The sequence below is a fragment of the Pristiophorus japonicus genome, chromosome 24 (assembly GCF_044704955.1).
Source record: "Pristiophorus japonicus isolate sPriJap1 chromosome 24, sPriJap1.hap1, whole genome shotgun sequence".
Classification (NCBI taxonomy): Eukaryota; Metazoa; Chordata; class Chondrichthyes; family Pristiophoridae; genus Pristiophorus; species Pristiophorus japonicus.
In genome coordinates, this window is record NC_092000.1 from 14,873,955 (window position 1) to 14,888,864 (window position 14,910).

The 14,910-nt window shown below is 46.9% G+C and overlaps 1 protein-coding gene across 1 annotated transcript in view; it reads left to right on the forward strand.

The window, feature by feature from the left end:
• Positions 1-12,509, forward strand: part of farsa (phenylalanyl-tRNA synthetase subunit alpha) — a 37,134-nt gene extending 24,625 nt beyond the window's left edge. Inside the window, exons 11-13 of the mRNA XM_070867275.1 lie at positions 1,110-1,187; positions 2,951-3,065; positions 11,670-12,509. Coding sequence (XP_070723376.1) covers positions 1,110-1,187; positions 2,951-3,065; positions 11,670-11,775 — 299 coding nt within the window. The 3' untranslated portion in view covers positions 11,776-12,509. The remainder of the gene's footprint in view (positions 1-1,109; positions 1,188-2,950; positions 3,066-11,669) is intronic.
• The last annotated feature ends 2,401 nt before the right edge of the window (positions 12,510-14,910 follow it).

Here is a 14,910-nt window from a genome sequence, read left to right on the forward strand (position 1 = left end):
TGAGAGGGGATCTCATAGAAACATATAAAATTCTAACAGGATTGGACAGGTTAGATGCAAGAAGAATGTTCCCGATGCTGGGGCAGTCCAGAACCAGGGGTCACAGTCTAAGGATTAGGGGTAAGCCATTTAGGACCGAGATGAGGAGAAACTTCTTCAGAGAATTGTGAACCTGTGGAATTCACTACCACAGAAAGTTGTTGAGGCCAGTTCGTTAGATATATTCAAAAGGGAGTTAGATGTGGCCCTTATGGCTAAAGGAATCAAGGGGTATGGCGAGAAAGCAGGAATGGGATACTAAAGTTGCATGATCAGCCATGATATTGAATGGTGGTGCAGGCTCGAAGGGCCGAATGGCCTACTCCTGCACCTATTTTCTATGTTTCTATGATGCGGGAGTCACTGAAGAGACAGGAATTTATTGCACCGTTCCCTAGTTACCATGACAAGATGATGGTGGGCCTCCTTGAACCACAGATGGTGGTTTGATGCGAGCAGCTTGCTTAGACCACTTCAGAAGGCAGTTGAAGCGACCATATTGATGTGGGACTGGAATCGCACATACTGGGTAAGGACATTGAATCAACGTCCTTACCATTGAATCATTCAATCGTTGAATGTATTTAAGGTGGAGATGGACAGATTTTTGAACGATAAGGGAGTCGAGGGTTATGGGGAGCAGGCAGGGAAGTGAGTTGAGACCAAGATCAGATCAGCCGTGATCTTATTGAATGGCGGAGAAAGCTCGAAGGGCCAGGTGGCCTACTCCTGCTCCTATTTCTTAGGACGACGAGTTTCCTTCCCTAAAGGACATTGATGAGCCAGTGTGTCACATGGCCACGTCTACGAGCTTTTTATTTCCAAATTCTTTTTTAAACTGAATTTATATTCTCAAACTGCAAGGGTGGGATTTGAACTCGTGTTCTGTGGATTATTGATCCAGTAATATAACCACTATTGTACGATATATCTTGCTTTGGCTCTGACTTTTTTCCCTCCCCTATTGAAAATCAAGATTTAGTAATGAAAAGTGTGCATTAGGCTTTGAATTTTCCCATTAAAATCCAAAAAGAAAGTGATGTATTTGAGGGTCTTTTTCCTGTTGACAGGTATAACCAAACTGCGTTACAAGCCAGCCTTCAACCCCTACACTGAGCCGAGTATGGAGATCTTCAGCTATCATGAAGGTATGCATGAAATGGAGAATGTGTTGAAAGCCTGATGCAGTAGGTCTCAAGCGATTCAAAGTTCATGTGGTGCTAATGCTCGTCCAACCTGGGATGTACTCGCTTACTTTAATAGCTCTTTTATTGTCTCATCCAAGAGCCCCTGGTTTTAATGCTATAATCCATCACTGCAAAGTCTATATGCCGCTTTGTGTAATTCATGCTTAATGGATGATGGGGTATCTCTGCTTAGTAAGCCCAGTCAGGCCAGGTCAAACACGAAGCAACTCCCGTCAAGCTAATGCAGTAATTGGGCATGTTGTCAGCCGAATAATTATCTTTTTCCCTGCTCCAAATGGTCTTGGTGTCAGCTGTGGCTCGGTGAGTAGCATTCTGTCGCCTCTGAATCGGAAGGTTGTGGGTTCAAGTCACACTCTAGGGACTTGAGCACAAAACTATCCAAGCCGACACTGCATTGTCAGAGGTGGCATCTTTTAAACCGAGGCCCCGTCTGCTCAAGTGGACGTAAAAGATCCCACAGCACTATTTTGACGAGGAGCAGGGGAGATATCCTCGGTGCCCTGGCCAATATTTATCTCTCAATCAACACTACAAAAAACACAGATTATCTGGTCATTATCATATTGCTGTTTGTGGGAGCTTGCAAAAATACTTCATTGGCTGTAAAGCCCTTAGAGACGTCCGGTGGTCATGAAAGGCGCAATATAAATGCAAGTCTTTTTCTTTAGTCAGTCACAAATCCCATGTTAAAAGCAGATCACATTTTTTTTTTTTAAATTCTGCGATACTTGCAGAAACATTTCAAACTGCTTCGGGTGCTTAAACCCACAACTGACCGATGATTGATTTAGGTGGTGTCCATTTTATTTTGTCCTCGTTGTCAGCTACAGACACTTGGAGCTGTTCAAGCGCAGGGAAGTTTAAAAAAAAAATCATTCGTTCACTGGATGTGGGCGTCGCCAACAAGGCCAGCATTTAGTACCCGTCCCTAATTGCCCCTTGAGAAGGTGGTGGGTGAGCCGCCATTTCAGAGGGGCAGTTAAGAGTCAACCACATTGCTGTGGGTCTGGAGTCACATAGGCCAGACTGGGTAAGGGTGGCAGATTTCCTTCCCCTAAAGGACATTAGTGAACCAGATAGATTTTTACGACAATCATGGTCACCATTACTGATGCTAGCTTTTAACTCGAGATTTTTTATTTTATTTTTTTGCTTGCTGACCTACATTGGCTCCTGGTGAAGCCATGCCTCAATTTCAAAATTCTCACCCTTGCTTACAAATCTCTCCATGGCCTAGCTCCTCCTTATCTCTGTAATCTCTTTCAGCCTCACAACCCCCCCACACCCCCAGATATCTGCGCTCCTCAAATTCGGCCCTCTTGAGCATTCCTGATTATAATCGCTCAACCATCGGTGGCCGTGCCTTCAGCTGCCTGGGCCCCAAGCTCTGGAACTCCCTCCCTCAACCTCTCCGCCTCGCAATCTCTCTCCTCCTCCTTTTAAGACGCTCCTTAAAACATACCTCTTAACACTGTTGTGAAACGCCTTGGCATGTTTTACTACGTTAAATGCGCCATATAAATAAAAGTTGTTGTTGTTTAAATTCCCCTAGCTGCCGTGGTGGGATTTGAACTCGTGTCTCTGCATTAGCCCAGACCTTTGGATTGCCAGTACAGTAAGATGACCACTAGGGTACTGTACACGGTCTCTGATCAAAGGATCCTCGTGCCGCATTTAAAGAGAGATGTTCTGCTTTTCTCCAGGACTGAAGAAGTGGGTGGAAGTTGGGAATTCTGGGGTCTTCCGGCCTGAAATGCTGCTCCCGATGGGTTTGCCGGAAGGAGTGACTGTCATCGCCTGGGGCCTCTCGCTGGAGCGGTAAGTGGAACGCTGAACCAGCTCAGCCAGAAGGGTGATCATAAACTCCAGTGGGAATGTGTTCACAGCTTTTGGAGCACCTCCTGCACAGCCTCATCAAATTTATTCAGCTAGCAGGTGACCGAATTCAAAGAAACAGGAAGAGAGGTGATCTCATCGAAACATACAAAATTCTTACAGGGCTTGGCAGCATAGATGCAGGGAGGATGTTTCCCCTGGCTAGGGAGTCTAGAACCAGGGGTCACGGCCTCAGAATAAGGGGTCGGCCATTTTGGGACTGAGATGAGGAGAAATTTCTTCACTGCGAGGGTGGTGAATCTTTGGAATTCTAAGAACATAAGAAAAAGGAACAGGAGTAGGCCATATGGCCCCTCGAGCCTGCTCTGCCATTCAATAAGATCATGGCTGATCCGATCATGGACTCGGGTCCACTTCCCTGCCCGCTCCCCATAACCCCTTAATCCCTTATCGGTTAAGAAGCTGTCTATCTCTGTCTTAAATTTATTCAATGGCCCAGCTTTCGCAGCTCTCTGAGGCAGCGAATTCCACAGGTTTACATAGAAAACATAGAAAATAGGTGCAGGAGCAGGCTATTCAGCCCTTCTAGCCTGCACCGCCATTCAATGAGTTCATGGCTGAACATGAAACTTTAGTACCCACTTCCTGCTTTCTCGCCATACCCCTTGATCCCCCGAGTAGTAAGGACTTCATCTAACTCCCTTTTGAATATATTTAGTGAATTCTACTTTCCGTGGTAGAGAATTTCACAGGTTCACCACTCTCTGGGTGAAGAAGTTTCTCCTCATCTCGGTCCTAAATGGCTTACCCCTTATCCTTAGACTGTGGCCCCTGGTTCTGGACTTCCCCAACATTGGGAACATTCTTCCTGCATCCAACCTGTCCAAACCCCTCTCACTCTTCTGAACTCCAGTGAATACAAGCCCAGTTGATCCAGTCTTTCTTGATAGGTCAGTCCCACCATCCCGGGAATCAGTCTGGTGAATCTTCGCTGCACTCCCTCAATAGCAAGAATGTCCTTCCTCAAGTTAGGAGACCAAAACTGCACACAATACTCCAGGTGTGGCCTCACCAAGGCCCTGTACAACTGTAGCAACACCTCCCTGCCCCTGTACTCAAATCCCCTCGCTATGAAGGCCAACATGCCGTTTGCTTTCTTAACCGCCTGCTGTACTTGCATGCCAACCTTCAATGACTGATGTACCATGACACCCAGGTCTTGTTGCACCTTCCCTTTTCCTAATCTGTCACCATTCAGATAATAGTCTGTCTCTCTGTTTTTACCACCAAAGTGGATAACCTCACATTTATCCACATTATACTTCATCTGCCATGCATTTGCCCACTCACCTAACCTATTCAAGTCACTCTGCAGCCTCATAGCATCCTCCTCGCAGCTCACACTGCCACCCAACTTAGTGTCATCCGCAAATTTGGAGATACTACATTTAATCCCCTCGTCTAAATCATTAATGTACAATGTAAACAGCTGGGGCCCCAGCACAGAATCTTGCAGTACCCCACTAGTCACTGCCTGCCATTCTGAAAGTACCCATTTGCTCCTATTCTTTGCTTCCTGTCTGACAACCAGTTCTCAATCCACGTCAGCACACTACCCACAATCCCATGTGCTTTAACTTTGCACATTAATCTCTTGTGTGGGACCTTGTCGAAAGCCTTGTGAAAGTCCAAATATACCACATCAACTGGTTCTCCTTTGTCCACTTTACTGGAAACATCCTCAAAAAATTCCAGAAGATTTGTCAAGCATGATTTCCCTTTCACAAATCCATGCTGACTTGGACCTATCAAGTCACCATTTTCCAAATGCGCTGCTATGACATCCTTAATAATTGATTCCATCATTTTACCCACTACTGAGGTCAGGCTGACCGGTCTATAATTCCCTGCTTTCTCTCTCCCTCCTTTTTTAAAAAGTGGGGTTACATTGGCTACCCTCCACTCGATAGGAACTGATCCAGAGTCAATGGAATGTTGGAAAATGACTGTCAATGCATCCGCTATTTCCAAGGCCACCTCCTTAAGTACTCTGGGATGCAGTCCATCAGTCCCTGGAGATTTATCGGCCTTCAATCCCATCAATTTCCCCAACACAATTTCCCGACTAATAAAGATTTCCCTCAGTTCCTCCTCCTTACTAGACCCTCTGACCCCTTTTATATCCGGAAGGTTGTTTGTGTCCTCCTTGGTGAATACTGAACCAAAGTACTTGTTCAATTGGTCTGCCATTTCTTTGTTCCCTGTTATGACTTCCCCTGATTCTGACTGCAGGGGACCTACATTTGTCTTTACTAACCTTTTTCTCTTTACATACCTATAGAAACTTTTGCAATCCGCCTTGATGTTCCCTGCAAGCTTCTTCTCGTACTCCATTTTCCCTGCCCTAATCAAACCCTTTGTCCTCCTCTGCTGAGTTCTAAATTTCTCCCAGTCCCCGGGTTCGCTGCTATTTCTGGCCAATTTGTGTGCCACTTCCTTGGCTTTAATACTATCCCTGATTTCCCTAGATAGCCACGGTTGAGCCACCTTCCCTTTTTTATTTTTACGCCAGACAGGAATGTACAATTGTTGTAGTTCATCCATGCGGTCTCTAAATGTCTGCCATTGCCCATCCACAGTCAACTCCTTAAGTATCATTCGCCAATCTATCCTAGCCAATTCACGCCTCATACCTCAAAGTTACCCTTCTTTAAGTTCTGGACCATGGTCTCTGAATTAACTGTTTCATTCTCCATCCTAATGCAGAATTCCACCATATTATGGTCACTCTTCCCCAAGGGGCCTCGCACAATGAGATTGTTAATTAATCCTCTCTCATTACACAACACCCAGTCTAAGATGGCCTCCCCCCCTAGTTGGTTCCTCGACATATTGGTCTAGAAAACCATCCCTTATGCACTCCAGGAAATCCTCCTCCACCATATTGCTTCCAGTTTGGCTAGCCCAATCTATGTGCGTATTAAAGTCACCCATTATAACTGCTGCACCTTTATTGTATGCACCCCTAATTTCCTGTTTGATGCCCTCCCCAACATCACTACTACTGTTTGGAGGTCTGTACACAACTCCCACTAACGTTTTTTGCCCTTTGGTGTTCTGCAGCTCTACCCATATAGATTCCACATCATCCAAGCTAATGTCTTTCCTAACTATTGCATTAATCTCCTCTTTAACCAGCAATGCTACCCCACCTCCTTTTCCTTTTATTCTATCCTTCCTGAATGTTGAATACCCCTGGATGTTGAGTTCCCAGCCCTGATCATTCTGGAGCCACGTCTCCGTAATCTCAATCACATCATATTTGTTAACATCTATTTGCACAGTTAATTCATCCACCTCTGAGAGAAGAAATTCCTCCTCATCTCAGTTTTAAATGGGCAGCCCTTTATTCTAAGATTATGTCCCCTAGTTTTAGTCTCCCCCACCAGTGGAAACATCCTCTCTGCATCCACTTTGTCAAGCCCCCTCATAATCTTATATGTTTTGATAAGATCACCTCTCATTCTTCTGATTTCCAGTGAGTAGAGGCCCAACCTACTCAACCTTTCCTCATAAGTCAACCCCCTCATCCCCGGAATCAACCTAGTGAACCTTTTCTGAACTGCCTCCAAAGAAAGTATATCTTTTCGTAAATATGGAAACCAAAATTGCATGCAGCTTTCCAGGCGTGGCCTCACCAACACCCTGTATGACTAGCAATTCTCTAACCGAGAGGGCTGTGGAGGCTCAGTCTTTGAGTATATTCAAGACCGAGATCGATAGATTTTTGAATATTGAGGGATATGGGGACAGTGCAGGAAAGTGGAGTTGAGGTAGAAGATCAGCCATGATCTCATTGAATGGAGGAGCAGGCTCGAGGGGCCGAATGGCCTACTCTTGATCCTAATTCTTAACTTGCATTTCAAAAGCACCTTTCACAACCTCGGGACATCCCAAAATGCTTTACAGCCAATTTGAAGTTAAAATTGGTGATACTGAAAGACCCGGGGTGCGGCGGGGGGGAGAAACCAGTTTTTAAACAGCTGATGGGATTTAGCAGTTTTAGTTCAGTACTCAACAAAGCTGTTTGAAGACACAAATTAGCACTTGTAGTAAAGCTGTTGGAGTTGAGCCAGCTTGATGGCCTTTCACGTTCACTTTCACACCTGTGAGTGTTGACTTATCTAGAATCATAGAAATTTACAGCACGGAATTAGGTCATTTGGCCCATCGTGTCTGTGCCGGCCGATAAAGAGCTATCCAGCCTAATCCCACTTTCCAGCTCTAGGTCCGTAGCCCTGTAGGTTACGGCACTTTTAAGTGCACTTCCAAATACTTTTTAAATGTGGTCAGGGTTTCTGCCTCTACCACCCTTTTCAGGCAGTGAGTTCCAGACCCCTACCACCCTCTGGGTGAAGAAATTTTCCCTCCAATTCCCTCTAAACCTTCTATCAATTACTTTAAATCTATGTCCCCTGGTTGTTGACCCCTCTGAGAGAAATAGGTCCTTCCTATCCACTCTAGGCCCCTCATAATTTTATACACCTCAATGAAGTCTCCCCTCCGCCTCCTCTGTTCCAAAGAAATAAACCCAGCCTATCCAATCTTCCCTCAAAGCTAAAATTCTCCAGTCCAGGCAACATCCTCGTAAATCTCCTCTGCACCCCCTCTAGTGCAATCACATTCTTCCTGTAAGGCGGTGACCAGAACTGCACGCGGTACTCTAGCTGTGACCTAACTAGTGTTTTATACAGTTCAAGCCTAACCTCCCTGCTCTTTGAACTTTTTAATTCCCATTCACCCAGCACCGAGACCCTTCCCATACGGAGCTGTTGTACGCAGTTTCCATTTGCACTCCTCAGTCTGATCATCAATTGTTTCGCGTGACCTGTTATTTAGTTGGTCTGCGCCTTGAAAATAACACCCACTTAACGCAACGGCTCTTCATCCACCTCTGTGTAAATTGCGAATTGGATGGGGTTTTCAGCATCTAATCATCCTCATGCACATGACTGTGCTGCAAACCTTCAGCTCTCAACTAATCCGCTTACCTTGTTGCCCTCGACTGGATTCCACTGTGTAGCACCGGGCTTAGAGGCTATTTAGCAACTAAATCCCAGCGATTTACTGATGTAGCTTTCAGAGCATAAAGCATTAATTAAAGAAGCAGTCCCTGGACAAGTAATCTTGTTTGGCCTGTTTTGTAATTCTAAAGGCATTCAGGCAAGCTAGTCCATGCCAGTGTTTATGCTCTACACGAGCCTCCTCCCAGCCTTCCTCATCTCACCCTATAACATATTCTACTCCTTCCTCCCTCGTGTGTTTTATCTACCTTCCCCTTAAATGCATCTTCGCCTCAACTCCTTGTGGTAGCGAGTTCCACATGCTAACCCACTCCGGTTAGAAATTCTAACCAAAGAAGTTTCTCCTGAATTCCCTATCGATGAAGTACTTTTCGAAATGTAGTCACTGTTGTAATGTATAAACGTGGCAACCAGTTCGCGCACTGCAAGCCAGCACAAACAGCAAATGTAATAATGACCATGTGATGTTTTTAGTGCTGTCGTCTGAGGGATAACTATTGGCCAGGGCAGCAGGGAGAACTCCCCTGCTGCTCTTCCAAAAAGCACCATGGGATCTTTTACATCCACCTGAGAGGGCAGAAGGGGCCTTGGTTTCGCGTCCCATACGGAAGACGGCACCTCTGACAGTGCAGCACTCGCTCAGTACTGCACCGTCTGAGGTGCCGTCTTCCATGTGGGATGTAGATTATGTGCTTCAGTCCCTGGAGTGGGACTTGAACCCACAACCTTCTGACTCGGGCGAGAATGCTACCCACTGAGCCACAGTTGACACTTGCATGTAAGGATAAGAAAGAAAACTGAGGAAAGATGTGCTTTTTGGGAAGTCTGGTGAACAAAGTAGCATTAAGGCATCTAATGTGTTCGCATCAGTAAGGGAAACTATTGAGTTGGAAGCCTTGTACACACAGTGTGCCCTCCCTCCCAGCTTTGCTTATAAAATGGCCACTTGATGGGATACAAGTGTGCCCGAACCCAGCAAAACTTGGGGGGTGCGGGAATATTTTTTTTAAATCTGAAAATGACTGCAAGCAGATGGGCCTTGGCCATAATCCCGGATCAGTTCAAACTCTGCATGGTAGTAGAATTTTCTTTTCGGAAAACTTTTTTTTTGGCTTGGGCACTGACCTCCAGTCAAGGGCCGAGACAAGACATCTCAAGTGACGATCCTGGGGAAATCGTTTTTATATAGGCCCCCTCCATGGCTGCCATTCCGTTTGCTCAGCAAGACATCAACAGTCCCCGTCTGGCTCTAACTAAGTGGCAGTTTCTGAATAGAGCTGGCGCCAAGGGGGGAGGAATATTCGGAAATAGCCAAGAGTGAGAAGGACCTCTGGGATTACTCGCAGTCACTTTTAGCAGTCACTGGGCACAGAGTCCCAAGTCTAAAGAACGTCCTCTGCTCAACTCCAAATGTATTACATCAATGGCCCTTCTATTCCATGTATAAATAGCGCAGATGCATTCACCTGATTGTGTTTCCTACAGGACAAGAAACCACAGCTTTGTACTGTAACTTTATAAGTGCTGATAGCAGCTTCACATATGGGCCAGAATCAATCATCTTCTATTGCCTGATCAAGGGAATTTACTTGGACAGTGAATTAAAAGTGGTTTGTCCATAACTCCTTGTTGTCGCCAGCTAGTGTTGTCTGAACTCGTCCTCTCCTTCAACCAGAAAATGAATACCCGCCTGAAATGCTGTGCAGTTGCATGCCAAAGTATTGTAAAAGCAAATGTATTCTATCCCATCGCTTCTGGCTTTCTTGATCTCCACACCATCCCCTGGGTGGTTAGGTGGGCAGAAACTTCACTGGACCAGCCACATAAATACCGTGGCAACAAGAGCAGGTCAGAGGCTGGGTATTCTGCGACGAGTGTCCCACCTCCTGACTCCCCAAAGCCTTTATCGAATCATAGAAGTTTACAGCACGGAAGGAGGCCATTTCGGCCCATCGTGTCCATACCGGCCAACAAGAGGCTATCTAGCCTAATCCCACGTTCCAGCTCTTTGCACCATCTGCAAAGCACAAGTCAGGATTGCGATGGAATGCACTCCACTTGCCTGGGTGGACAGAAGGCTTGGCCACCAATCATTGAGCGATTATAATCAGGGATGCAGAGGAGCGTAGACATTTCGCTGGGGTGGGGGGCGGGGGGGTGGGGCGGCTTGGGGGGATAGTTGTGAGGCTGGAGGAGATTACAGAGGGGGGGGAGGCCATGGAGGGATTTGAAAATAAGGATGAGAATTTTGAAATCGAGGCATTGCTTAACCGGAAGCCAATGAAGGTCAGCGAGCACAGGAGGTGATGGGTGAGCGGGACTTGGTGCGAGTTAGGACACAGGCAGCTGAGTTTTGGATGACCTCTAGTTTACGTAGGGTAGAATGTGGGAGGCTGGCCAGGCTAGTGGGACTAACTGGCTCGGTCTTTCAAAGGAGCTGGCACAGGTATGATGGGCCGAAGGGCCTCCTGTGCTGCAAGATTCTATGATTCGAGAGACATTCTGTTCTTGCATAATATGCCGTTCACTGAGTAGTCATCAGCAGCACTAAAGAATCTTTTATCAGCACTGTGCTCCCATGCCTCAGACTATAGTTTAAATATAGTTTCCATAAACACCACAAGTCGATTGTGTTGAGTTTGGCAGCTTCTGGTGTGGTATCCATCTGCTGGTAAACTCCAGGATATTCACACTGAAGGATTCACGAGTGCGAGTGTCATTGGTGTGCGTTGCTTCGACCTGCAATTGACATCAGGGCTATGTGTAGTCAAGATTTTATATTCTGCTTAATAGAATTCCTTGCCCCCCCACCCCCCACACACACATCCCTTACCATTGTCTGTATCCCCCTCCTCTACATCCCTTACAATTGTCCATAACCCCTCTCCTCCACATCCCTTGCCTTTGTCTGTACCCCTCCTCTACATAAGAAATAGGAGCAGGAGTAGGCCATACAGCCCCTCGAGCCTGCTCCACCATTTAATACGATCATGACTGATCCAATCATGGACTCAGCTCCACTTCCCTGTCCTTTCCCCATAACCCCTTAATCCCTTATCGGTTAAGAAACTGTCTATCTCTGTCTTAAATTTATTCAGTGTCCCAGCTTCCACAGCTCTCTGAGGCAGCAAATTCCACAGATTTACAACCCTCTGAGAGAAGAAATTCCTCCTCATCTCCGTTTTGAATCATACTAAGATCATGCCCTCTATTTCTAGTCTTCCCCCATCAGTGGAAACATCCTCTCTGCATCCCGTGCTTTCGTCTGTACCCCCCTCCCACACATCACTTGTCGTTCTTTCACTCTTTTTCCCCCCCCTCCCCTCCCCTGTCCTCACATTTCTTGCCTTTGTCTCGACCCTACCCTGACATTCCTGGCCTTTCTCCCACCCCCCACACCCCTTGCCTTTTCCCCAGTCTCCATCAAAAACAACCAGGAAAAGAAATGATCCAGGAAGCTGTTTTAATTTTGCCGTGTATTTTTTATTTTATCGCCTCCCAGGCCGACCATGATCAAGTACGGGATCAACAACATCCGCGAGCTCGTGGGGCACCGGGTGAACCTGCAGATGGTGTACGACAGTCCGGTCTGCCGCCTGGACTCCTAGCATTCCGGCACCGACACGGCGCAAACGGACTCTTGCTGACGTGCAGGCTCCACACTACTTTAGCCTGGAAAAAAATGGTTTCGCTTTATTTAAGTTTGGGGATTGCGGGGGAAGGAAGAATAAAACAGCAGTTGGGCTTTGTAGCCCGGGAGGTAGTCTGCCATCATTGAGACGTGCCACTTGCAGCGCCTACGGAACGTCTTGTGCAAAATCCTGTTACTCACGTTCCACTTTCTAGCTTAAGTTGATGTCTTGAGATGTTGCAGAAACCTGGCAAGTTTACATGTGGCTGCTGTCGGAATTTGTGAGACATCGACTTAAAATAGAAGTGGAAGCCGGAATTATACTGCAAATAGGAGCAAAAGTTACCCTTTAATGTTTTGGGTGTGACTGAACTGTTCTGATGAAGGGATCAATATACTGGAACCATCAGTTCCTCCCTGCCTAATTAGCAGTAAATAAAACCCACTCTTTAGTAATGAAAGTAAGTAGAAGCAAATGAAGTGGTGCTTTTGGTCATTGTGAAAGCCCTCCTTAATGATTGCTATGTTCTGGGTGACCTCCCTTTCTTGTGTTTGATACAGTGGTATCATGGAAGGCTGTTACTGTTGGACACAGTGCGTTGTCACATGCTAAAATCTCCTGAGGAGTATATTTATAATAGTCGTCTTATTTCAGAAAATTAAATGGGAGCTGTAAATCTAAGGCAATAAATGAAGCAAAACTGAAGTGTATTCCATTGGTGTTTCCCTTCTCAGTTAACCACCCCATCATTCCTTTTATAAAAAGTGCTAAAAATGTTTTTATTAAGTTCAAAAGTCTCCATTTTACATGATTGCAATCAGTCCAGATTGGTCTACCGCTAGCTCTCAATGCCACTAGAGGTGCTGTAATATCCACGGGGAGGTTATTGTTGGTATCCCAGGCTTGTCAGAAATGCTGTCGTTCTGCCAATTTGTTTGGGAGTGGCGGGGGAAATGGTGCCGTGCGCAGAGGGAAGGAGGAAGCTTTGCGTAAAGCCTCGAGAGGCCATTCACCTGCAAACCTAGACATTGCTGGCAGACTGTTCAGCTATGGAGGTTGAACCTGATTCTATGCATGTGCACCCACGCTCACACTTTCCAGAAGGGATCGGTACCTACTCGCCAAGCCCAGGGGTGGCTGAAGTCAATTGTAGCATCTTAAAGTAGGTGTCAGCTCTCGCCTCTGAGCTAGAAGGTTTTGGGTACAAGTCCCACTCCAGCGACTTGAGCACAAAAATCTAGGCTGACGCTCCCAGTGCAGTGCTGAGGGAGTGCTGCGCTGTCGGAGGTGCCATCTTCCGGATGAGACCAAGGTCCCGTCTGCTCTCTCAAATGAATGTAAAAGATCCCATGGCACTATTTCGAAGAAGAACATGGGGAGTTATACTTTGTGTCCAGAGGTCAATATCTAGCCCTCAATCAACGTAACAAAAAAACAGATTATCTGGTCATTATCACACTGCTGTTTGTGGGAGCTTGCTGTGCATAAATTGCCTGCCGCATTTCCCACATTAAAACAGTGACTACACTCCAAAAGTACCTCATTGGCTGTAAAGCGCTTTGAGACGTCTGGTGGTCATGAAAGGCGCTATAGAAATCCAAGTCTTTAACTGTCATCTTGGCTGAGTTGAGCTAACTTGACGTTGAACAGGGATCAGTCTAGTCTGTGTGGCTCAGCACCACCTTTGGCCTTCCAACCATTGGGGTGCTCACCAAACCAGCAATGAGCAGGATCAAATGATTGACGCAGGCAGAATGTGGCAACTTCCGCAGCCTGAGATTGCTGCAGTTGTTGCTTCGTATGACGGGAAACACTTATAATAATGGGATGTCTGGTTTGGCTCTCCGTTCAATGGCCTCCCGAGATGCCGAGTGGAGAAATGAGGTGCCTCCCGCAACAGATCTTAGTGGACAGGTTGATGTGATGTGGTCTGGGACTCGAGGCCACAGTCGTACTTCGGGTCGTCCCTCGTCCACTACTTGTGGAGCAGGAGGCGCACCGTCCGTGCCCTGTGCGGGTTGGGTCGAGCGCTGTCCACTGTCTTCGAGGGAGATCGAAGCCAGGGACCTCTGCTGTTGGGTCGGCGATGAGGTGTTGGTGCTTTGCGTTGCCTGCGGCTATCTCAATTCCGTCCATCTGGATAGTGGGTCGATGCCAGCTGCATGATCTCTGCTGCTGTTTCCCAGAATGGCATACATGACTGGTCTCGTGCGTTCCGTGGGTTATCAAACTCGACCAAGCCTTGCCTTCGCGCTGAGGCACCGATTCTCAAAACCCTTGCTAACAGTTTTGACGTGCTGTGGACGCTCTGCCCACAGCGAGAGTGCTGCCTATTGTGGGGAAGAATTGCTATCCCCACCCGTTCAATTCCAGGGAGGGCAGGATCAACGGTACACGGTCCTGTTTGGGATGCCATTTACCGCAGAGATACCTGTTCATTGCGTAGCTTTCCCGTGTCTCGGCACAGGAGATGCACGAGCAGCAAACTTGCCATCTGCAGGCCCCACTGCCCCCGGATGCTCACCTTGCCATTGATTGGGGCAGTCGGCAATCATCTATCCACGCCAGCTGTGGTGAGTGTGCACTGCAGGAAGAAGAGGCGCAGCTGCACTGCAGGAAGAAGAGGCGCAGCTGCACTGCAAGAAGAGGGGTTAGTTGGCTGAAATCAAGGAATGCCACGCTGGGAAATTTCACACAGGCGACTGACCAAGACTGGGTATCTTATGTAAATGTTTATTTTCTTTATAAAACATTGAATCTATACAGACTGATGTACAGCGTAAGTATTGCAGGGCAAGAATGCTTAATAAAGGACATCTCCGGGAATGAGAGTAGGTGCATCTCCGAAAATGTCTCCAGGATGTACATACATAATTGCAACAGTCGGGCAGGACAGCACAGCACGCGCGGTAAGTAGGAATTTGCAGAATGTTGTGCCCCACTATGTTAGCGAGAGATCTCAGCAGGTTTAAGTACAGCCTCCCTTTACCAGCATGACCCCGTGACAAATCGCCGCCCTTTTCACGCTGCACTGAGTGCCACCATCTCGGTCGCCAGTTGAGTTACGTTGAGACCCGCCGATGATGCCCGCACTGCACGCGGAAACTGCTC